This window comes from Odontesthes bonariensis, chromosome 1 (assembly GCF_027942865.1).
Source record: "Odontesthes bonariensis isolate fOdoBon6 chromosome 1, fOdoBon6.hap1, whole genome shotgun sequence".
NCBI lineage: Eukaryota > Metazoa > Chordata > Actinopteri > Atheriniformes > Atherinopsidae > Odontesthes > Odontesthes bonariensis.
Genome location: NC_134506.1, coordinates 37,927,470 through 37,954,201, shown reverse-complemented (window position 1 = coordinate 37,954,201; position 26,732 = coordinate 37,927,470). Strand labels below are relative to the sequence as shown.

Below are 26,732 nucleotides of genomic sequence, written 5' to 3'. Positions count from 1 at the left end.
ATTAATGTTAAAAAGAAAAATAAACATGAAACAATTTCTTAATTTTAATCAAGCAATTCTGCTTGATCAAAATAGGATGTTTCAACATCATCTACTCGAGTTGATTAAACTTATTTTGTTGGGCGTGGTTTCAACTAAATTGGGTAGGTTCAACTACTTTATTAATTTATCAGTATAGTTTTTATGGATTGCTCAATTAGGATTTGTCTTCATTTTATTTAACACAGTTGACATAAATTATATAGAAAAAATATGTTTTAGTGGAGTTCATGTTGACCCAGCCCATACATGTATATATATATATATATATCAGGTGAACTAAAGCAATATAATTGTGTGGAAATTTGCTTTTTATGTTCATCCTACAGAAGATTTGTTTCAGTGTATGATGAAAGAACTCCAGACTGTAAACCTGTTAATCTTGATGGCTTCTCTCAGTGAATCAATACAGCATGCTAGTTTTCTACATTCTGTTGACAAAGATATTGATAGATAATACTCAATATCAATTGAGCTGATCTGTCCAATGGAGCGTAACTGGATTGGCTGCCATTGGACAGATCAGCTCAATAAATATTGAGTTATATCTATTACTCTAATACTATACTATTACTATAGTAATATCCATTACTCAATTTTAACACAAATGGCAAATAAAGTAAACTCACTCACCGAAGCACCATCACCCGCGTTGGTGGACATGGCTGATCTGTCCAATGGAGCGTAACTTGATTGGCTGCCGTTGGATGAATTTAGACAGGGATCGATTGCTTCCCCTGTTTACCCGGATGGTTCTTTGTCTGGTCTTCGTCTTTTTCGAGTATGGTTCTTTTTCCACAGAATTGTTTTGAAGTTGAACTTTTTTACACTGAATTTATTTTAGATGTTGAATTTTTTTACACTGATTTTTTTTTTTTAATTGATTTTTTTTATACTGTTGGTTTTTCAAATTCAAAGTCTGATTTTGATGCTGTAAACATTCAATATTAGTAATTCATATTCAAATATGATGGCATAGAAAAACTTCCATATTTCCCACACAATGTGAAAACCGGCCTCCCAAATACATTTAACAACCCACTCGTGTTTTAATATTCACATTGTAAAGTTGTGAAAGCTATGACTATAACGCTACTTCCAATGCTTTGATTCAGCCCCTCTCTATCGAACACATGGTAAATCGCCTCCTCTCTGCCTTGACAAATGCAAACACACCTAATCAAGATGCAGTCACGGTAGGAGTAATCACTACTATCGCCAGCTAGATTTAGCAACCGCTGAGCACCTTTTTGTAATGAAGCACACAGCGAAAAATGTTGCAACCTATTTGACAAGCCTTATTTACTTTCTGTGCAAGACTGTCTGTGCCCAAAGCTCCTCCCAACTGCTTAAAGCATGGGTAGCGAGACATTATTTAATATTTTAAGAATATAGACTTGCTGTAAATGAGGCAGCTGAATACACAACTGGAATCTGTTCTGTGAGTGACAGGATGAACTAGGACCACAGAACAGTTGACAGGCATTCTGTTCCAATGCAAATAACCATGAATAAAACTGTTGTGCAGAAAGCACATTGTAAGATATCGTTGTAATGAACTAGACTTTCACAGCTGCGTGAACCACAACTATGTTAGCACTAAGCCCAAGGTAACATTATGTTGAATGAAATAAGAAAAGAGACAGTTCTGACAGATAAGTCGGGATACAGTGGTCTTATATCATCTTGTTTACACGGATGTACAAATGTTCTATTGAAAGTGTATGTATATGATATTACCGCCACTCCTGAAAGCACTAAATGAGTTTACAAGCTCATTTGCATGTAACAGCATGGAAAGACTGCATTTAGAAAAGTAGAACCCTGCAGAGGTTCTGTTAAAGTTCACTTTACTCTGTGCCTCCTAAATAAAGCAATTAGCTTTGTTAAAATTGAGATCATCCATCCCCATTCATTTAGCATAAAATAAATACCCTGTAGTATAAAATGCTCTTTATTTTTATAGAATATCCATTTCCCGTTTCTTTTTTAACAGGTATTTTAAGAGTTAATGAACACATAATCTTCAGAGCAGACCTCAACTGTGAAATTAATTGGACAACATAAAATCCTTATGCGGCATGAAACTCCATATTACATATAAATATTGAGTATTGCTCAGCAAAAAGCTGGAAATTGGGTTCTTAAGGCAACAATTTCATAATGTCACTACTTTTTAAATGTAAAGTGACATAACTTCAGGACTTGGACAGAGTGCTCACGCTTATTGAGCTGCCACATAGGTAAACAAATCCACTTGGTTGTACTTAATAAGTTGTTACTCAGTATTTATGCACCATGAAAAGCAGTAACACTCTCTTTCAGTTTGGTTACATCAAAAACATGTTCACTAGATAATTAATCTGCTCTTTGGATTGCAGTATGTTCAAAACCCACAGCCATCAAAAGCAATACTATTGTGCCATAGCGTAATGTACAAGGAAGAAGAAAATACAGAAAAAAATGTATATCGCAACAATTCATCACATTTAATGACAACTGTCCTTTTCTGGCTGAAAGGAGCACAAACTGACTTTTTTCTTGTTCAGTGTGTTAACATGCACACTTTTAATTGGACCATAACCATGTTAAGAAAATACTCCAACTATTGAGTCATACATACAGTAAACTTGAAACTGGGTTGACAAAATGACTTGCCTGTGGAGATATAGTTTACTATTTGAAGTTTTGGATTCTTCAGGACAGCAGTATGAGAATGCATAGAGAAAATTTTTGTAACAAGATGTTGGAAAGTAGTAGAAATGCCGCTGATTAGCGATACAGAATTGGTGGTGAGGTACAGCTATGCATCTGTATCTAATCCACTGACAAGATTAAACAATTTTTCATTATTTAATAACTTTGATATTATTAATTATTCCTAATATTACCAGGCCTTGACATTGAGCTTTTATATTATACTTGCCCGGAAGCCAAACTTACTTTTCCAAAATGAAGAATGTGGGACTTTCAACAAAAAAAATTCAACAGGGATTTAGTCAGTTATTATAGGTAATTTATATACAAAACCTAACCTTGGCTGTGACCATTTGTGCAAGTACAGTGTGCTGTATTTAGGATTATCAACATGAGTATTTTGCTATTCATAAAATCTGTATCTGCCAAGGATGACATGACACTAAAAATAAAATTATGTGCAAGGTGGGGGGCTGTTTTCTTTTCTTTTAACTTTATGAACAAAATTTAATGACAAGTATCAGCATCAAATATATTTATGAAACTGTTCTTTCACTATTAGTAAAATTTTTAGGGTTCTTTCTACTTTAATCTATATTATACCATAAAAATGAAAACAATGGTAATTTGGTTCTATCTGTACAGTATCAACATTGTTATGGATGTCAGCAAAATGGATTTTTGAAATATAGGAAAGTTTAGTGTAAAAAAAACAACAAAAAAGAAATTACATTTTAAAGACTGCTGAAATGCTAGTAAAGTCAAACTATCAAAAGTAATTGTAATAATCTTACATTGATGCTTCCACAGTAATAACTGAAACTATCAGCACAAATGAATATGTTTAATAACAACACTGATATTATACAATTGACCTGGATGTTTTTTCTTGTTGATGTGAAATAGTACATTTGTAAAACCTATTTCTAAGTGTTGACAGGTTCAGTTTTTGTATTAACATCATGGGCCAGCACTTGTCCAAGTTTATGGGAACTTCTCAGTCTATCTTACCTTTTTAATGCTACCGTGCTACTATGGTGTAAACGTAGCAATTATCATTTAACTGATAAGCCCCAATATAAGTTGGTCACTGATTTTAAGTCAAACCTATATGTCTACTTTCTTTGGGATCTTCTTAAGAGTAACAACTGACTTTATGTTGCTCTCCATGTTGCTTTATGTTGCTCTCCATTTCATTCACTTTGTGTCATGTTATGTTTCTGTTTCGCTTGTTTTTGTTTAGTTTCATTGGCTTTTTCCCATCAACTTGATTAAACCTACATGGTTAGAAGACCATCATAAACCCAAATTCAGATGGCCACTATAACTGTGTGTTTGAGATTGTAAATCCAACAGAGTCTGATTGGACCACAAATTGCAAACGCAGCTTCTGATTGGTAGACAGATTCGGCACAAAGCAGCATTGATGGCATGGCTAACAATGGTAAAACTGCATCATATTTGTTTTTACTTGCCTGATTGGACAACTTCATGAGGCTTTTCACTTGCCCAAAATCACAGTTTATTTGCCTTGGGCAAGTGTGCGGCCGTTAATGTTGAGCCTGATTACCCTCTTTTTATTTTAATTTTTTAAGTGTATCTTTTGGAAAGCACATATTTTTTTCTGCGAAAATATAACTCTTTTCTGTTTCTTATCAATTTATCTAAAAACAATTGTCATGCTTGTCAGCTGCTTGTGCTGGGACAAAAGAAAACTGCTTTTATCTAAGTATTACAGGCACCAGAACATGGACACTTACGTTGTGTCCTTGTGCTTTGTATGTCTATCAGAGCAAAACATTTGGTATTTTTTTTGCTTAAAAAAAAGTATCTGCTAATATGTAAATCCTTGTAAATATTATATATAATATTATATATATGTATTAACTTGGTCATAATGTATAGTGTGCTTTATTCATTTGTTTCCCTTGTTATTTGGTTCTGTACTCTAATTGGGTTGTTGAGTGCATGTTAACATACTGAGAACTGCCAATAGAAATTTACAGAAATCTGAAATTCATTGAAATTCAACATTTGCTTTGAAAGATTCCGTCCCTGAAGTAAAAAAAAAAAAATTTGGAGGCTATAGTGTCAAGATGCGCTTGCTGCTGTGCAATTTCTATCGCTCATAAGATGAGTACATATGATAATTACGGATAGTATGCATCCTGACTGTAGTTTGTAAGCTTACATGGCGTCCTTTTCTCCTTTTGTTGTTCACATGATTTTCATATTGAATTGTACAGATGCCTCAGTTGGACTGGCTTCCTCTGTTTCCTCTTTACGTGGCACATATTCAACCTCAATAGTTGACTTGGTATTGTCTTTCCCTCGACTCCAGAGGAATAATATTACAAGACAGAAGAGGACGACTCCAAGGAAAGATATAAATCCCATTGTGGTTGCAATGATAAGTGTCTTTACATCAAATGGAAATGGAACTGTGGCCCGGGTCACATTAGCACCTTCATCGCTTGGCTGGTTGGAAATGAAAGCAAATGTCTTGTTTGGCTGGTGGGGCCAATTCGGGGAGTAACTATGCACAAAAAGGTGAGCAGCTTTGGTGTCATTACCTGCTGCATTACTTGCAATACATAAGTAGGTGCCATTGTCCTGGATTTGTGCGTAGCGCACCTCAAGTGTACCATCACTAGACACAGAAAGTCTTGACCCCATAGTCTTAGGAGTGATGAATTCCTTTTTAGGGGACAGCCACATTATCACAGGAACTGGATCACCCTCAGCCTGGCATGCGAAATGAACTGTTGTTCCTTCATCTACATGGCTTTCTTGAATATTGTAATCCACAATTTTTGATTTCTGGCAGATGAAATGGTTATGAGGGAGAACATCTGGGAAATCTTTGAACTCTTTTCCTTGCACAACCTCAGGTGAAGCACACATGGGCTGCTGTTTGTTAAAGTTGAGTCTCCATCGCCGGCGGAAGACCCACAGCAAGCGACAGTCACAGGCCAAAGGGTTGTCATACAAAGCCAGGGTCTCCAGGTTTCCCACTGAGTGAAAGACGGACTCTTCCAGGCTACTCAAGCTGTTGCTTGATACATTGAATACACGGAGGTGGTTGAGTCCTCGGAAAGAGTAAGGCTCAATGGCCACCAACCTTCCACCGGCCAAATGAAAAGCCTGGAGCTTCTGGAGATTGAATAGTTGGTTCCCTTCCACTGAATGAATAGGATTGAAAGACAGATTCAGAAACCGAAGGTATCTGAGGTGGCTGATGGCTTGGTAGGGGATGACAGTGAGATTACAGTTTGTAATGGACAAAGATGTGAGGTTGAGTCCAAACAAGCATTTTGGTGTCATGGTATCAAGGGCAGGCATATGAGAGATCTCCAGCGCTCTCAGTCGATACAGCCTCTTAAAAGAGTAATCCCTTATGACAGTGACATTCAGGTAGCGTAATCGAAGTGACAACAGGTTATGCAGATGGCTAAGGGCATCAGTTGGCACCGAGGCCAGTTTGTAGCCTTCTATGGTGAGGCTTTCAAGGTTGCTGAGGCCATGAAATGATCGTGGTGAGATGAAGACGAGGTCATTGTCACCAACTTCCAAAGCCCTCAGGTTGTATAGCTCCTGGAACATGTAGTCGAGCAGAATGACAATTTTGTTCTCACTTATATCCAGCTGTGTGAGATTGGTCAGGCCTGTGAATACTCCCAGCTGAATGAGTTTCAGCTGGTTGGTGCGCAAACCTAGAATTCGAAGATTCATGAGGTTGTTAAAAGTCCCAGGCTCGATGGATGAAATAGTATTTTCGTTGAGTTGCAGCTCCTCCAGCTGAGGGTAATTAATGAACTCCTCAGGCCCAAGAGTTTTCAGACGGTTCTTGCTAAGGTCTAATTGCCTCGTTTCAGTGGGTATGCCCTCGGGAAGAGCTGCCAGTCTCCGTCGATGGCACACAACTGAACGCTCCTGGGCGTTGCAGTCACATCGAGAGGGGCAGCCAGTGGTGGAACCAGAAAGGACGGTGCCCAGCATCAGGATCAGGATGGGCTGCCAGCATGCCATCAAGTAGCTGTGCCCTCCTGCCTCTCCGGACACCATCCTAGTGTTTACCTGTTGAGACATGGAAAAATATAGGGTTTTGACATTTAATAGATTTTAAGAAACAAAAGCTTTGATATTGAGAGGTTTCTATTAGTGGAGACACACCTAATCATCCAAATTTATATTAAAAAAAACAAGAATATATTGTGACTTAAGTGTTAAACTATATGTAACACTGAAATGAATAGTTTCACTTGAATATATATTAAATCAGTGACTGTTCCTTGAAATACAAACCCATTTTACAAGTTTCATCATAAAACATAGAAATGATTTTCTCCAAGTCACAGATTGATTGTGGCATTTTTCTAAATATAACAATCAGTAGAGCTGAACACATTTCAGCTCACATTAGCAAAAATATTATTTTAACTCTTGTAGTGTCGGTAAAAATCATAATCAGTAAAAATGGTTTTAGCTCCACAACTTTACAAATGTTTTAGTTGCATTCCCCCTTTCCCTGAATAGAATTTCATTACGGTGACTTTCCCCCAGAAGTACTGGAATCAACCAATCAATAAAAGGGCTTGGACATGGTCACACGATGTAACCATCATACTGCGCTTCTGACTTCTGAGCGTGCTGAAAACAATTACTGTCAATACGGCTGACACATTGTGTCTGCTTGTATAAACCCATTTTTAATTGGCAGCCAAACATCTCAGTGTACATATTATGGTTCCCTTAACATTTAAAAACTAAAAAAACATCCCATGCCACTGCTCAGCTGTTGACCTTGCAGTGATATAATGCACTGTTTACTGCCAAGCTGTGATAAATGGAGAGAGGTAGATTGTCAGAGGAATTGGAACCCTTATTTGATTTTGACTCAGGGGCACTTCAGCTCTGCTTCTCACATCAATCATACAATTAAATCTGAGTTATATATGTGGTATGATCTCACAGGAGAGCTTCATATATTTAAAAAAAAAAAAAATTTGATAATGGTGACTTGGGTTTAATCAGTGTTTTTAGGGTTGTAAAAAAAACACAAAGTAAAAGAAAAAAACTGAGTACTTGAATTCCCATGTTATCCTGAAATCTGTTGACTTGTTATTTTTAATAATATATAATTTAGTTATCAAAGGGGGAAAAAAAGTCCATGATGAGATGTTCATGCACACTCTGTCCAAATATTCATTATGGTGTCAGAATGTGTGGGAGCTGAACAGGCTCTGCAGGTCCTTTCATCAGTTCTAATGCTTTAGAAGAGTGCTTCAGATTTTAGTGGTGTGTTTTAGAACCTGTTTGGCTGTCTACCATGCAGTTGTACCTTTGACAAAAAATGAAATGTGATAAGGAAGAGTAGAGTGATTACGTTATTACAACAATACGAAGTATACACAAAGTTAGTAAATTAAAGTTGTGATGCTGAAGCTGCTCGGATTGAGGTCTGAGGAGTCCTAGTGGAATAATTATGGCAGCTTGCATTTTCACTTCTTCTGGAGCTGTTTTTTTTCTGTTGACTGCATATGTCAGTTTCTTAGGTGTCAGTCAGGTGTGTATGAAAGAAGCATACTAACAGAATGACAGCTGGAAAGGTCTCATTTGACTTGTCACTTTTATTACACTAATCACGCACATTTCTAAATGGTTAGCATGTTTTAGGGCTTTTCCAATTGGATGATGAAACATTGTCTAAAATGGACTGACTTTACACCGATTGGGCACAACATGACTACCACTGACATGTAATGCTAGTAACACTGGCCATCTTCTTTCAATGCAATGTTCTAAACAAATCTGAAGACCTGTCACACCCATGGCAACAGCACTCCGTTATTGTAGTGGTAAAAGAGCACAAGAAAGAGTTTGAGAGGTTCCCCTGGCGTACAAACTCCTTGTGTCTAAAGTGATCTACATTTATATAGGAAGCAAGACCAATTAAAAGTGACCCCACCCCACCACAGAGCCCAAAAGATCTACTGTTAATGCCCTCCACACGTTGATCAAAGCTGTTTTTGAGGAAAAAGAGGTCCAGAATTAAAAGTAGTTTGTGGTCATAATGACATGGCTTATTGTGTAAAAACGTTTAAGTGCATTTGGATAATTAGTTAAATTTGCAGAGCAAGCACGCGCTTAAGATTGATTGCTGGTGACAGATTCTGAACCTCAGTATACTGAAAGAATACTAAGAAATTAAATGTAGGTAACGGAAGACATTATCTGTTCAACGCAGAATATGATTTTATCTTGTCATGTCAGGCGTATGAACGAGGATTAGGCTTTCTGTTGTCACTGATAAATGCAGTGGTGATTTATTTGTTTTTTAAAATTTATTTTGACCATCATGTTTGATTCATGATGGTAAGAGAAGGGGTCCTATTGGTGTAATCTGGCCTTATGGTGCATGTCAACTGCTTATTAACCATTTTGTTTTGACCTTGAGGAAAAGAAGCACTACTGTGGGGGCCACCTTATAATGGAATCACAGCACCCACATGCCACTGAGCTCTCACACCACAACTATTCTTGAAAATATCATATTTATTTGACAGAAACAGATCTTTGATATCGGTGTTTACAAAGACGTGGGAAGGTATCACACCACAACCAATTTTAAAGTATGTAATGTTTATTTTTTAACCCTCCAAGGTGAAAACAACGCCACCTCCACTCTGGTACTTGGTAACTGCCTGCCAGCAACAGGACTGTCCTCAAATGCAGTTTAAAGTTTTTACATGAGAGGCTTGAAATACTTTTGTCATGTGAGGGAATATATGCCTTGATCTATTTTGCCACATATTAAATGTGCCCACTCTGATTCTCTCCTTTCATCTTTTGATAGCATTGTGCAGGGGAACAATATGAGTGGACAAGCCTTTTCTTTTCTGCCCTTTTATGACTGCTTGCATTGCCTCTGTGGACTTCTCACCCTGTCACAGTCATATCTCAAAAGAAAGTCTTTGCTCAACATTAGTCTCTTGTTGCCCCGACTGGCTGCACAGTTCTGTGTGGTTTGATACTGGTCAAATTGAGAGAAAAGTGTGCACTTCATGGGTCAATGAATGTCTGCAAGCAGTCTACAGACAAATTAGCTCTATGCATCAGTGCATATATACCTTTCGGCTGTTTTGTAGTTATTAAATACCTTTGTTGTGGTGCAGAAAATTGGTAAGGCTATTAGGATATTTACATTAGAAGGGGGAAAATGGCCCTCTAAGGAAAGATTATTCAATCTTCTCTGCTGGAGACAGGAAAAATTGTTTATGAAAAACTGCTGTAAGATAACCAAATTGTTATTGCAAGCTTTCTCATTTATTGCAATCAGCTTTTGTTATTATACTATAAACTGTGCACTGTCCTTATGCCCCCATTGAACAGTCGCCTGTCTCAACATATCACCAATGTCTTGCATCATCATTGAAATAATTGTGCCTTTTGTTATTTGGTGTACACAGCTGAGCAGTGCTGCGTGTTGATGCACCTTTGGTAGCCATCTTAATTTTTCGTCCTTCTGCTTGTCTTTCATGTGTACTTTTACCTCCAATGCCCATGGGAGCATTCATTCTTTGACCATGAGCATTTATTAAGTTAAAATGTATATCCTTAAGGAAAACAATCAATAATTTCACTTGCACACCCTGCATATTTTTGCCAGTCATGCTTTATTATACGATTTTAAATAAATTTCTATCCAACTGTAGCTTCAGTTTTTCTCATTTTTAGTATCAACTTTCTCGTTAGTGCCCTTCTTAGACATAATTTGTTGTTGAGCAGCAAACATATCCCAAACAAGCTTTAGTTAGTCTGCAGCTGTTTAGAGAATAGTGAGGATGAAAGGAAGTGAGGGTACTACTGAAATGTAACAGGGTAAATATGTAAATTATTTTAGTGATGAAGATTGCCTTCACTGGTATGTTTGTGTTGAATGCATGAATTCACTTCAGCTGAGCAAAAGACAAAAAGCAAGCATCAGAACCTTACGGGCTGCATGAAAGTGAAGTGGACAAGTCTCACAGGACATTTAAAGGCTGATCTATACTTGTAATGTGTCATAATGTTTGTGCTTTTCATGACTGACATGGAGTTATATGTGCACACAGCATGTACTGAGCTTGCCATGAAACAGCCTGGAAATGTACCTTTACAAATATATATGTCCAGATACTAGAATAAATCCTCGATGAGAAAAAAACACTTAAATACTGTATTTAGGATTTAGTTTATCCTCACCCTCCACCAGAATGAGCAGCTAGATAAGACAAATCCCATGAAAGCCAATCTTCCATGTAAGTCAAAGTTTAAGTTAACAACCTTTGCAAACCTAAAAGGAAAGTGCATGGATTGATGATCCATCAGCCAGGACTAAATGCTTAGATAGAACAAAATGTTTCAGTGTATGGAACTACCCCCGTTGAGATGCAGAAGCACACCTGCATGGGGTCATCAAGTTCTCAATCTTTCTCATTGTGACAGATGTGTCCTATAGGCTCTCGGGCTTTCAGCCAGAGAGGCACATACTTTTTTTCTCAGAAGTTACTGCAGTGAAGACACCATGTCTACGTCTATTTTTGAAGGACAAGGAAATTAGCAATACGAGTCAGGATAATTATAATGAAGATTGTGCAGGTTGTGCAAATGTAGAGGGGTTATTTTTGAAGTAATGTTCCATGGAGTAAGTGTTTAAGTGCTTGTGATGGCTTCTGGGTGTCTATAACACAACATAAATGATAATATTGTAGCTCTGTTATGGGTTTTCTCTGAAATAAATAGCTTGGTATTCATAATTTAAAATTCCAGAAGGATTTAAGTTTCCGAAGACCTCCCCAGAAAACCCAGAGTAAGTAACTAGAAGCCAAATGGTATTCACACAAAATTATTCAAATAAGTTTTCAGATTATTTCCTTTTTTTGGAATAAAAAAGCCTTTTCCCATGTTATTGTAAACATTACATTGGCCAAAAAAAAAGAAGTTAGTCAAGGACTTTTGACCCACTAGTATACCAGTTTGTGAAGCAAAAGAAATCTAAATCATGAAGGAATAACTCAAAGTTTTTGTCGAGGCTTTTGAGCACTGGTCTACAAGTTTATTTAAAAAGAGAAAAGGGAAAAAAAACTAAACAAAGGACCTAAGCCTTTAGCGCTTTTGCTTTTGAAACAAATTCAGGGAGATACAAATGTGTTAATATCCATTTTATTCATAGTGAATAGTTATCAGCTGGACAGGTGACACTGAAGATGAATGACTTTGGAGCTGGCAAAGAACATGGAGTGATCACATCTGCCTGTTCTCTACCTAAACATCACTATCAGCTCTGGTTAGTGAAACAAAGACAAATGACTCTACATTTTCTTTGTCCATCTCACAGAGCCTTTAACTTTGACTGACAAAAACTTTATCCAGTTATCAAGGATTGCAGACGGTAGTGACTGAGGCTGGCCTAGTAGGTTATAAGCTTCCAGATGAATTACTTATTTTAGCACAAATCTGTGACGCTTTGCGGTAAGACGTGTTGCATCACTTCCTGTTACCTTGCTTGTGCACTGTGGAATTTCTTGCTCCGCTTGGAGTACTGATAATCACTTTATTTCGATCTATAACTTACACAATTTTGCATAGTTAAACTCTATAGCTTACCGTTCTGTTCTAACACACTCCTACAGATCTTTAATCTTTATTCTCACTTTTTAGCGGTGTGTCTGGTTCTCTAGCGTAGCATGGCTACCGGTTCTCTTCCTCCTTCTCCTGCTTTCACCTGCTCCGTAGTGATGTTACCTCCAACACCGAAGCTCCGAAGCACGCTTTAAACTCGACAGGGTAGTTATAGTGAAGCAGTGGGCCCGGAGCTTGCCTCATGTGACGTCACTGATGACGTTTGAACCACTTCACTGCTTCATTCAGACCGAGTCAGCTGACTGCTTCGAGTTGATGTGCGAAGCTTTGAACATTTTCCGCGATTCAGTGTATTCAAGATGGCTGAAGCCCCGGTTCGTGTCCCCGTTCTACGCGTATTATACGTTACGAACAGCTCTCGTTTTTTGATATTCGGAGTTTTGGATTATTCTCTCAAGGAGCAACCATCGAGGAAGCGTTCTAAAGTGTGGGAATATTTCGACCCAAACAGTTCCTTCAGCACACCAGCCTCCTCTGTTCCCTGTGACAGAGTATTTTCCAAAGCTGGAGAAATTGACAAAAAAAAAAAAAGAAACCGTTTGAGTCCTTCTACTGTGCGAAAACTGTTTTTCTAGAATAAAAACACCTGAAGTAACACAAGCACCCTCTTTATTACACCAAGCACACTCCCAAAGAAAATATGAATGACAAACCAAAAATTTCACATTGTTTTTAAATTATTATTCCATCCATCCATCCATCCATCCATCATCTTCCACTTCTCCGGGGGTCGGGTCGCGGGGGCAGCAGCTTGAGCAGAGAAACCCAGACGTCCCTGTCCCCGGCCACTTCCTCCAGCTCTTCTGGGGGGACCCCGAGGCGTTCCCCTGCCAGAGATCCAACGTGTCCGGGGTCTTCCCCGGGGTCTCCTCCCAGTGGGACGTGTCTCACCAGGCGTCCTAACCAGATGCCCGAGCCACCTCATCTGACTCCTCTGGATGCGGAGGAGCAGCGGTTCTAAATCGAGAGCTTCTCCTTCTGGCTCAGCTCCTTCACCATGCCGGTGCAGAGCCCGCAGCACTGCTGATGGCGCACCGATCCGCCTGTCAACCTCCCGCTCCATTTGTCCCTCATCGTGAACGAGACCCAGAGTTACTTAAACTCCTCCACTTGGGGAAGGATCTCATTCCCGACCCGGAGAGGGCAATTTATTATTTCATGGGTAAATTAATCAATCTTTAATGAGGTACTACAAACCTATGTACAAACCTACAAAATATGTACAACACACAGACATACATAAGTTTTATTATAGTGTTATTATATGCATCACATTGGCAGGGCTTCATATGGTGCAACAATCGCTACGCCAGTAGATGTCACCCAAGGGAATTGAATGAAGCTTCGGGTAGTGAACCACTTTATGACACAATGGTTCAAAATGATTCAATGCTTCAAAAAGCCTCGTTTTGCCATCACTACTGCTCCGTGTGTCAGATGTTTAGTTACTCCTCTGCCTCCTTTAGCGATAATGGTACATGTAACAAATGTAGTCTTTTTGTAGTTTTGGAGGCGAGGTTATCTGAATTGGAAGCTCGGCTCTGCACTGTTGAAAATCAACCGATAGCGAGCCAGGCCCCTTTTGCCAGTGTGGAGCCACCTAGCGTAGCTAGCTCCATTAGCCGCCCCCAGGCAGAACCCGAGCAGCCAGGATTACATCGTGGCTGGGTGACTGTCAGGAAGAGGCATAGCTCTAAAGTCAAGCCCGTTGTTCACCATCGACCTGTTCACGCTTCAAACAGATTTTCCCCACTCAGCGACACACCCGCTGAGGAAAAAACCCTGGTAATTGGCAGCTCTATAGTCAGAAACGTGGCATTAGAGGCACCAGCGGCCATAGTCAAATGCATTCCAGGGGCCAGAGCGGGCGACATAGAATCCTATTTAAAACTGCTGGCTAAGGATAAACGTAAATATGGTAAAATAGTTATTCACGTCGGCGTTAATGACACCCGGTTACGCCAATCGGAGGTCACTAAAATTAATGTTGCATCGGTGTGTGATTTTGCCAAAACAATGTCGGACTCCGTAGTTTTCTCTGGACCCCTGCCAAATCTGACCAGCGATGACATGTTTAGCCGCATGTCGTCCTACAATCGCTGGTTGTCTAGATGGTGTCCAGCAAACAACGTGGGCTACATAGATAATTGGCAATCTTTCTGGAGAAAACCTGGTCTGATGAGGAGAGACGGCATCCATCCCACTTTGGAAGGAGCTGCTCTCATTTCTAGAAATATGGACAAATTTATTTGTCACCCTAAAACATGACAACCCAGGGTTCAGACCAGGATGCAGAGTTGTAGTCTTACACACTTCTCTGCAGCTTCCCACCTACTGCTACCCACCCAATCAATGAACACAAAAGGAGCAAATCCTCTTGTGCAAAAAGAAATTATTAAAACAAAAACTTTAACTAAACAAAAACATCAAACTATTAAATGTGGTTTGCTGAATATCAGATCTCTCCTTTCGAAGTCTCTGTTAGTGAATGAGTTGATTTGTGATCATCATATTGATATATTTTGTCTTACAGAAACCTGGCTGCAGCAGGAGGATCATGTTAGCATTAATGAAGCAACTCCCTCTGACTGTTTAAATGTTCACGTTCCTCGAACCACAGGCAGAGGAGGAGGAGTGGCAGCTATTTTCAGATCAGGGTTACTCATCAGTCCCAGACCCAAGATTAGTTTTAGCTCTTTTGAATATCTGATTCTCAGTTTTTCCCACGCAAAGTGGAAATCCCAGAAACCTCTTGTGTTTGTTGTTGTGTATCGTCCACCTGGCCCTTATTCTGAGTTTCTGTCTGAATTCTCAGAGTTTTTATCCCAGTTAGTGCTGAGTACAGATAAAGTCATTGTAGTGGGTGACTTTAATATTCATGTAGATGTTGAAAATGACAGCCTGAATATGAACTTTAATTCTATATTGGACTCTATTGGATTTTCTCAGAGTGTACACAGACCGACTCACTGCCTTAATCACACCCTTGATCTTGTTCTGACTTATGGCATTGAGAGTGAACAGTTAACAGTGTTCCCTCATAACCCTGTCTTATCTGACCATTTTCTGATAACCTTTGAGTTTACATTACTTGACTATACAGTTTCTGAGAAGAAATTTACGTATAGAAGGTGTCTATCAGAGGATGCTGTAACCAGATTTAAAGAATTAATTCCATCATCCTTTTCTTCACTGCCATGTGCAGATATGATAGAGGACGACTACATAAACTTTACTCCAGCAGCACTTGACTCTCTTGTTGACAGCACTATAGTTTCAATGCGTACAGCACTGGACAATGTTGCCCCTCTGAAAAGGAAGGTAATCAGTCAGAAGAGGCTGGCTCCTTGGTATAATTCACAGCTGCGTGCTTTAAAGCAGACTGCAAGAAAGCTGGAGAGACAGTGGCGTTCCTCTAATTTAGAAGAGTCTCAGTTAGTCTGGAAAGATAGTTTAACAATGTATAAGAAAGCCCTTCGTAAAGCTAGAACTGCTTATTATTCATCATTGATAGAAGAGAATAAGAATAATCCCAGGTTTCTTTTCAGCACTGTAGCCAGTCTGACTAAGAGTCCGAGCTCTGCTGAGCCAGTTATTCCTTTAACTCTCAGCAGTGATGATTTCATGAGCTTCTTTATTAATAAAATTGTTTCTATCAGAGAGAAGATTGATGGAGTCCTTCCCACTATTATTAGTGATGTATCATCAAGTACAGCAACTTTAGAGGTATCTTTAGAACCTGATTTGTATTTAGACGGCTTCTGCCCAGTTGATCTCTCTGAACTAACAACAGCAATAGTCTCTTCTAAACCATCAACTTGTGTTTTAGACCCAATCCCAACCAGACTGTTCAAGGAGGTTTTCCCATTAATTGACACTTCCATATTGGATTTGATCAATCTGTCTTTGTTGACAGGATATGTACCTCAGACTTTTAAGGTTGCTGTAATTAAACCTTTACTTAAAAAACCTACTCTTGATTCAGAAGTGTTGGCTCATAGACCTATATCCAATCTCCCTTTTATGTCTAAAGTTCTTGAAAAAATAGTTGCAGCTCAGCTTTGTGATCATTTACACAGTAATAATCTGTTTGAAGAGTTTCAGTCAGGATTCAGAGTGCATCATAGCACAGAAACTGCACTGCTGAAAGTTACCAATGATCTCCTCTTAGCCTCTGATAGCGGACTTGTGTCTGTGCTTGTCCTGTTGGATCTCAGTGCTGCATTTGATACGGTCGATCACAGTATCTTATTACACAGACTTGAACATGTTATTGGGATTAAAGGAACTGCATTAGGCTGGTTTAAGTCATATTTATCTGATAGATTTCAGTTTGTTCTTGTAAATGAAGAATCTTCCTCACACACCAGAGTAAGTCATGGAGTTCCCCAGGGTTCTGTGCTTGGACCGATTCTTTTTACTTTATACATGCTTCCATTAGGTAACATTATTAGACAGCATGGCATAAATTTCCATTGCTATGCTGATGATACTCAGCTGTACTTATCTATAAAACCAGATGAAACCAATAGGTTGGTCAGACTACAAGCATGTCTTAAAGACATAAAGACCTGGATGACTCAGAACTGTCTGCTGCTAAATTCAGACAAAACTGAAGTCGTTATCTTTGGACCTGAGCGTTTCAGGGAGAAATTGTCTAGCTATATAGTTACTCTAGATGGTATTTCCTTGGCTTCTAGTTCTACAGTGAGGAACCTTGGAGTTATTTTTGACCAGAACTTATCATTTGACTCGCATATAAAACAGGTTTCTAGGACTGCCTTCTTTCACCTTCGTAATATTGTTAAAATCAGGAACATCCTGTCTCAGAGTGATGCAGAAAAACTAATTCATGCATTTGTTACTTCAAGATTGGACTACTGTAATTCTTTATTATTGGGCTGTCCCACATATTCTCTGAAAAGCCTTCAGTTGATCCAAAATGCTGCAGCCAGAGTTCTGATGAGAACTAACAGGAGAGATCATATTTCTCCAGTTTTAGCTTCTCTTCATTGGCTCCCTGTTAAATTCAGAATAGAATTTAAGATTCTTCTCCTTACATATAAAGCTCTTAATGACCGAGCTCCATCATATCTTAAAGATCTCATTGTAAGATATTTTCCTAACAGAGCACTTCGTTCCCAAACTGCAGGTTTACTTGAGGTTCCCAGAGTTTCTAAAAGTAGAATGGGAGGCAGAGCCTTCAGTTATCAGGCCCCTCTATTGTGGAATAAGCTGCCAGTAAATGTCCGGGAAGCAGACACCCTTTCCACTTTTAAGACCAGGCTTAAAACTTTCCTTTTTGATAAAGCTTATAGTTAGGGATGGCTCAGGTGATCCTGAAACATCCCATAGTTAAGCTGCTATAGGCCTAGACTGCTGGGGGGCCTCATCTGACACACCTTTCCTCACTTTACTCTCTTTATGTATATGTGATATTATTGTGGTCATTAACTCGTGTTTCCCTGTTCCAACAGATATCCTTTGAATGGTGTTACAGTGCCGCCGCCGCTGCGGCCCTCCCCCCCTTTCTGTCTTCTCAAACCCCAGCTGGTCGAGGCGGATGGCCACCCTTCCTGAGTCTGGTTCTGCCAGAGGTTTCTTCCTGTTAAAAGGGAGTCGTTTCTCTCCACAGTCGCCTCAGGCACGCCGCTCAGGCCGGGAGATTGGACCGAAAAACAAAAAGTTTTCAGTGCAATCTGTTGGTTTTCTTAGCTAGGAAATTGTTTTTGAATTGGCTCTATATGAACGAATTGGATTATTTTATGAATTATGATTATTATTAATTAATTGAATTCCAATTGGCTTGAATTGGACTTACTATATAAGTGCCTTGAGATGACATTTGTTGTTTTTGGCGCTATATAAATAAAAATGAATTGAATTGAATCTGTCTAACATCTCACACTGTGAGAGCTGCTGTAACAAATAGTAAAAACATTTTCTCTTTGTTGTACACCAAATCAATAAATGATAGAGGCTTTTAACACTGAACGCTGCAATGCATTTAACCGTTCACCTTAATGCATATAGTATGTGCTTTTGACCGGTATGCCCCGTCATGTTAAGGCCACAGACTGTGTACACACCTCTGTAGGACCAGTAGGACCAAGGCATCCCAATAAGTATCGCCAATAGAAAGTCAGCAATAATTGCATCTATCTCACATGTTCCTCTCCTGTGCTGTCAGTCTGGAAATAATCAGATTCCCTATCAGAGTGCCTCATCTCCTGTGTGGTCAGTGGATGAGACCTGCATATAATTTCTGATCCTCCATAGTGCAACTAAGACTTCAAGGTAGTGTGAACCGCTATGGCCGTGATACACTGATCTGTTTGTCAATCATCACGAAATACCAACAGAAGAACGCTTTACCAGTGCCGGGCTCAGTAAAATTTGTGTGTTGCTGTGCGCTTAGATGCTAATGGTGTACAACTGAGAGAAATGAGCCAAAGAGATGTTAAAAAGATGTGTATGAAACTTCAAATGTATAAATCAAAAGGGCAAATTCCGCAAGATAAAGCTAGCATAAACCCAAATTTGAGAGCAAAACACCCAGCTCACATTTTTCACTGATGCACGAAACATTGTGTCTTTATACTGACTTTCTGTGATATGTCAGTTATAGCATTGCTTCACTCAATAACGTGCTGGCAAAATAAGGAAGTGGTGTGAAAAGCACGAATGGCTGTCATTTGCTCTTTTGGAGAAAACCTCTTCAAACCTTATGGGTTTTCTCAAAAACCTTACAAAGTTTTCAGCCCTCTAAACCCTTTTTTTTTTCAGCCTCTGAAGAAACAATACATTTATTAAAGCCCATTAAGAGATTAAGCTTTAATTGTTAACTTCTGGCTTTTCCTTATATATGTGGAGTCAAATTCCTGCTTTAAAACTTTGGAGAAAGAGTCACATTTAGGTCATATGCAAGAAGTTGATTCCTTTACCCATGCTTCACCTCGCCACCTAGAGTCATAAAATCTCTGCTTGTTAAACAGAAAAATAAATAGTGGTGTCTTCCAACACTGTAAACATTCTAGCTGTTATTTGTTAAAGATCGTAAAGACAAAAGTATTTTTGCTGAATTGTTTGTCTTATTTAATATTCGAGGCTACAGTGAGCAGCTAAATAGAACCAGACAGTGCACTTGAAAACAAAGCCATAGTTTAAGAGCCTGCGAGTACTATGGTGTTCTTGTGAGTAATGAGAGCCAATAGAAAATGGCCCAAGGCTGACTCATGGTTACTTACTCATTCAGTATGCATTTGGATTCTACACATTCTTCTGGACTCTGAACTGCCGGTTGTTTGAGAAATGGTCTGGTAATTACTTTCATTTCAGAGCTTGTTTGGGCTTTTATTTATTGTGTCTCTTTGGGTGCCTATATGTTTCACTGTCTTTACCAGGCACTCGACTCTCCAGACGCTACAAGCTCCTGCTCTGCCATTTCACACCAGTCAGGCAGCATACAAATAGTGTGTGGGAACCTTTGAGTCGGAAGCTTTTGAGCTGGGAGCTGTTACCCACAGCTTTATGTGCGGGGTCAGTGAGAGCCATAGGGACTATACCAGACTAGTGAACCAAAACAATTAACTAGAGATGGCTGAAGGCGGCACAGAGCCAAGGCGATTCATTGTCCTCCTGATGTCCATTTGATTTTGTGCTGATATGAAAAAAATGTTTGGGGAAATGTAATTCACCATAGACTTTTTGAAAAATAAAATCTTTGTATGTCTTTAACATGCTGCCTTTATTAGTGTTTTACTGAATTGAGGTCTACTTGAAGGCATAAAGTTAAGATATTTGCATTTTGCTAAACCTTTACTGGCTCAAGATGTTAAATACCAGTCAGATTCCCATTCCAATGACCAATGTATCCAAGGATTCTTCTCCTGTACAACTGTTTCAGCATTACCATGCAGATCTGTTCCTATGTTCATTGACAGTCTAAAAAGAAATACTACAAAGAGGCTCATTCTTCATTAAACCCATTCCTTCTGAAAGTCAAGTGGGATAAGCTGGAAATTACACTAACTTTTATCCTTTACTCACCATCAGTGAATGTAATATAAGATGTTTTGAGCTGAAATTGAAAAGAAAGGATTGAATGTTAGCTTAGCGATATTTTACTTCTGGCAAGCCGCTTAGAGCCCCTCATAAAAGGTACAAAGAGAAATTTTTATTTTTTTTAATCATTTAACTAGCAGCGGAATAAGTACGCTGGAATACCTTGCCATTTTTTTCTGATACAATAAGACTTTTAGCTATGAATAGTGTGTTCAAAATGCTTTGTTAAAGTTTTGACTTTTTACGTGAGTTCCTTTCAAGGAATGCATCAGCTTGTGGGGTTTGAATTAGAAATACAGCATACAAATTCCAGAGCATTAACTGCTTACTTCCACAGTTCTCATAGCTTTAAGGATAAAGACATGAAGAGGAATAAATTATTGAGTCCTTTTTTATCTTTTAGTGCAATGGCAATTTTATTTAGATCACACAGTTTATTACATGTTAACGTGATGTGCTTTGGCTGAATAAAAAGAGACAAATTGTATTGGTAAAACATGAGAAAAGGATAATAAGAATGTTTATAAATGAAAGCAAGAGAGTTGAATCTAGAATTTCAGTCATTGCCAGTTAGTGGTAGGCAATGATTTCTGAACGTTATCATTTTTCAGGGATACAGAGTAGTTGTAAATCTACATCCTGCATGCCTTTCAAAATTATTACATGCCTATGTTTTACATTAGATGAAACTGCCAAACATCTTAAAAAAATTATACAATCACTATGTTTTAAAGGCCTCTGGAACTTCACATGCCAACATTTCCTTTTGCAAATTGTAACATGCCTATTTTGTGCTTTATGAGAAAAGTTTACAGATTTTGACTTTGCACAGCTATTAAATGTTCAAAAACTCTAATAAGGAGGAAGGAGGAGATGGATGGTGACGTTACAATATAAACTATCACACCAGAGAACGAGCCCCATCTGACCCACTATTGACCAATAACGTTTCATTTTTCTGCTTCGCTGTCAGCTGTATTTGGTTAGGGTTAGCTATGAAAAAGACATGGTTCAGCTTTAGTAATTCATTAGTGCATGGTTACAGGTTTGCACCATGTCACTTAAACACTACCCTGTATAACATAAAAATAAAAATAAGACTTTAAAATTTCACTTAATTTATGTCTACATTGTGACACTCCTACTTTTTTGACTCCACAGAAACTATGTACCTATTATATGTGTTATTGTGAGTCTGGACTGTCAGTAAAGCATAGATTAGATGTGCAAACATTCCATACATCTGTAAAATACATAGAAAACAGACCACTTGTTTTACAACTTTTTAAATAAATCAATAAAACAGAAGAATGACTTAAAGACAGGTAAATGGAAAGAGGATGGCCTTTGCAAAATGTCCACTGTGATCAGCTCCATATTATATATTATTATATAATTATAAGCCGTGCTGTGTTGACTTTGAAGCCACCCAAGCACACAAAGATCAGGCAGCCTCAGTTCTCATTCTGACGACTGCTGCCTCTGACCGTCTCATATTTAGCATAAAGCTGTTATAATTAAATTTATATGAGGAGAGCTGCTGCAGAGCTGTAGGACTGTGACCTTCTGAATACATTTGTAGAACGCAAATTTGAGTATCCTGTGACAGATCTGCCTCCGTCTGTCACCTATCCATCCTGGAGACACTGTATAAACACATAGTCTGAGAGCTTTCACCACAATCACTTTCACTGTATCCTTTGACGTTACCCATCGTGTTGCTGCATCTTTATCCGGGATGGATCTTGTTACAGAAAATGCTTTCATGGTAACATCCTAGATGTTTTCTGGCTAGTTTAACCATTACTCATTTCTGGGCCAGCACAAGTGAACTGTTATGTGCAGAAGTGCCCTGGTTTTAGCTGTAAATAAAATGGGCTATAATTAGAACCCAATATCAGGCTTGAGAAAAATGACCATAAAGCTTGAGATGAAAGGAACATTTTTCATCCTGTAACAGTCACCCTCACACTGCATGCACAGTTAACTCTCACAACATGGGGCTATTTTTTCAATATATTTGTTTATATTATCTTTAATTTCCTCACAAAGTTCTCGCCCTTACTTCCATAAATATGTGACCTGTCAGCTTCCCTCTTTCATTTGAGCTACCTTTACTTTGATGATCCTATATTAACTGAGAGGAAATTGGCATTTTTTTTGTTACTGCATCTCAGAATATTAAGCATATGGTGGTGGCAGCATGGAAACAGCACTTATAAAAAAAAATGGCTGAACTGCTTTGCTTGTGTCTACCTGCTTGAATTCTATAGCTTTTTATACTGTAACACATTTTTCAGAGTTTGGTTATTGATTTGATCATATTATCATGTCTATGTATTTTCTTCGAAATTACATAACTTTTATCATAATGCATATATACAATTACATATGTATAATTTAAAACAGCAACAATATTTTTAAGATAAATAAAACAGACCAGATAATGAATTTTATTGGCATTAGGAAGAAATGTTATCGTATCCGGAGGTTGTTCACTAATCAACTGTTCATTTTTCCACTGAGATAAACAAACAAGTGAAAAGATGTCTGCTTATAAATATGTTCATATTACAGTGCATGCAAGATTAATTAATTTGGTTTAATATACACAAACAAGTTCAAAGGTGAATTATCAAAACATTTACATTTCTTAACCAAAGTGATTTTGTTTCCTAAACACATGAAAATGATTGGACCATAGGGGGGAAGCAGTTTCGTTCTTTCCTGAGATGTCTCAGTAAAGGGTGTTTGTCGTCTACTCTGTTATTTAACTTTGTTTAATTCATACTGTATTATAAAAAAAGATTACAGATTGACTTTGAGAAGAAGCAATTATTTGAAACCAAACTATCTGTGAACTCTCCCCCTCAAAAAACTTTTCAGACTTTACCATATGAGATATTTTTGTTTTAAGGCTCAGAGGTGTTTTTAGATATGTTGACATGAACCATGGATTGGGGCCCTGAAGTCAAAGGCACCTTGTTTATTGGTAAAATAGCTACTGATTTGTGTGCCTGTGATTCAACTAAAGTATAATCTCTAAGCATGTTAGCCATTTCACCAATTAGACTGTCAGTCTCAGTGAGTTTGTGGTAGTGTCATATCCGAACAGCAAAGCAGTCATTCAGACAGTATTGCTGTTAGCAATGAATCTAATCAGCCATGTCTCATCATAAACAAACATCTATACACCTTACTCAAAAAGTTTGCTTGTGTGTATGGCTATCACAATTGAATTGCCAAACTAATAATTGCAATTACAAAATTTAGTTGCCATTTTCTGTTCATGCCATTTAATGGCAGTAGTTTTAGGTTAGTTGTGTTTAAATCCAAAATGTCCCAGTGGCAGTGCTTTGGTGTTTGACTTTAAAACTAAATAATGTCAATAGACACTCTGAAATACCGTTGGTAGAATAATATAAGTTGAGATTTTCAACTTTTGATTCTAAAACAACATTTATTTAAACCATGGATAATGCATGAATGAATAGTTTTCTACTCATTAAAGAACTACTTGCATTTAATTATCCATTCAGTAATGGATAATAGATAATAAATAACTTACAGATAATCTTCAATTGACTGCAAATCCTCCATGTAGTTTAGGGGCTTTTATCCATTGTATTGGTTTTACAGCTGACAAAGTCTCATGTTTTGTTCAGTCTCACTGCTGGCTTCCCTCTGTAAAGCTGCAGTAGGCAGCTGTTTTTTAGTAAAAAAAAAAGCCAAGAAAAAGCCATTGTTATCAACTTGTTTGACAGAGGGTGGCCAGCCATGGACGGTTGTTCACCATTTTTATCACACTGCATCACAGTTTGTGTCTTTCTTTTGAGACAAAACATAAAGAAAAGCTAATTTTCTTTCTTCAAACTATTTGCTCTACACCAGTGGGAAATTGGCAGTACAAGGGACTTTCTACTGCTATTACTTAACTGTCTTTCAGAATATAAGAATGCCAGTGCTTCTCTTCACTAATGTGCCATCTTGTCAGACTTTGAAAATGAATGAGTAAATGATGGCAGCTTTTTAGTTTATGCCTGATTCTCAAAGAGTCACACATTGGTCCCGTTACACTAGTTTGTCATGCAATTATATTTTTGAGTAGATTCTTTTACACTTTGGTGATTATTCAATTTGATTATATGATTATACAATTTCCATTTCTGTGGCTTTGTTTTTGTTGTCGTTTGTTCCAGCTGCTATTAATCAAGTGTGTTTGCTTGGCAAAGCTGACAAGCAAAGGTGCCTTCAAATTAACAGTTGAAGTTACCATGACTCCAGGGATCTGTCTCATTGCTGGAGCATGTGTTTGAGCTGGTGGTTTGTGAGACAGCAGAGCAGGCAGATATCAAGGGTTTGTGATTTTCATGTTGTGCTAAAGACTTTTTCAAATAGATCAGACACATTTTTTGTATTGCTTACTCTAACATCAAATTGCAGATGGGGAAAGGTGGGATCTAAGGGGCCAGATGTTCAGGAGATGAAGACCAAAATCAGAACTTAAAAAACAGGAAGTATCTGATTTATCTTCATCAGGCAAAGTCAAGTTAATGGTAATATTACTCTGTATTTGTTAAAGGCATAAGATGACAGCCACATTTTTTACAAAGTCATAATACAATGAATAACATTTCGTTGAATTACAGGGTAGTATAAAGGGCCTTCTTATACAGCCCTATAGGCAAAAATGAAGTCCAAGCTGTATAATCAGAAGCTTTTGCTGATATTGCATTTGCAGTCTTAAATGCTGGAGTACTTAAGCATGCAGACCAGACAAACACAACAAACTCCTACTAACAGTATGTAATGTGTATTGCAAAAATGATTGCAGTGTAGATTGCTGAAAAAGTGTTTGCAGGGTAACATTGAGGATTTCAATTATTCAGTTTTTCACCAGCTTTAATCAGAAATTCAAGTCATAAACGTGGCTTGCAAATTCAAGTTTTTGTGTTGACAATTTTGGAGCTGCAGACGCGCTCACAGTGACGCATAAATACCACCAGAAGAAAGAGACTCCACACAGCCATCATAACCTGATTAGTGGCTTCCAATTAAAAGCTGTCTCTTGTCCATAAAACCTCGGTGTGAAGAGAAAATCCTATCCTCGGAGACTGTTGGGGGTCTGTTACTCGCAGTGGTTGTCACTGCACTGTTGAAAACCGAGAGGACGAGTCCCTTCATAGCTGTCTGCCTGCTGGAGCGTTGCAACCACGATTATCAGGATGCAAACACAACAGGCAATTAAAATGAAATCTTGAGATTTTGTTCAATTGGCCTGCATAAATAATCAAACAAAGTCGTGCCCCCACGCCCACCCTCGCCATCAACACTGCCGCCATCCATCTGTCTAACCTGTGGAAAATCAAACACCTGCACCAGCATCCCTCATTGCCTCTGGAAATGGCCAACAGCAAATGCTTGCTGAGGATGTGTGTCAGTCTTGATAAGTTTATTGCCGTTTGAAGGAAAATGAATGTTAATGAGCAGATTAGAGAGCAATAACAAACTACCATGGCAAAACACTTAGGGGAAACCATAAAACAGAAATTATTAACCTCATTGTTTCACATTTATATGTGATTTAAAAGAGGAAGACAGGTGTTTTTGCATGGATGCCTACAAACTCATACAATATAGTAGTTACAGTACAAATGTATGTACATAAACACCTTGGAAAATATCTAACCCACATACTGTTCATTCAGATGCCACATATGTGGTCCCTCAGTATAATCCCAGATTGCAGAGCAGAACAGCTAAATGAAACCCATCTGGATGACAATGCACAATGTAAATGTGGAGCTATCATCTTAGAATAGTTCCCTTTCTTTACATCCCCTCCATTTGCCTGGGGTACACAATTTTATTCCTGACATTAATTTGCTCCCTGGCGATCCCTTGGCCCCACCACTGCACCATAATAAATCTGATCCAGTGACTCAGTGCTCAAAGCCCACCATAGAGACAGAGTACTTACCAGGACTGTCATGCAGAGAATTCTAATTCAGGCAGCTCCATGTTGCCAAGGAAATTCAAAATGCCTCCGAAAGCATGGAGGCAGGGATGCAGGATTCAGGGTAGGCTAGATTCAAATGGGTAAGAGGGATATACGCCGCGATGAGAATCCCTTGTCTGAGGGGCATTTGAGAAATGCCTTCGTCCTCTCCAGATGCGCTAAATCCGGCAGCACTGATAGGCTGACATGTAAACACACAGACGGCACTGCTGGCTCACACACGCTCACA

At 38.5% G+C, this 26,732-nt stretch overlaps 1 protein-coding gene across 1 annotated transcript; it reads right to left on the bottom strand.

Annotated features, from left to right (window-relative positions):
- Positions 1-1,977: 1,977 nt before the first annotated feature.
- On the bottom strand, positions 1,978-26,732 carry lingo1b (leucine rich repeat and Ig domain containing 1b). Its single transcript, XM_075466508.1, has 2 exons — positions 26,465-26,732; positions 1,978-6,813 (listed from the first exon to the last, which is right to left on the bottom strand). Exons 1-2 carry the CDS (start codon positions 26,474-26,476, stop codon positions 4,954-4,956), a joined length of 1,872 nt encoding a protein of 623 aa, XP_075322623.1. The 5' UTR covers positions 26,477-26,732; the 3' UTR covers positions 1,978-4,953.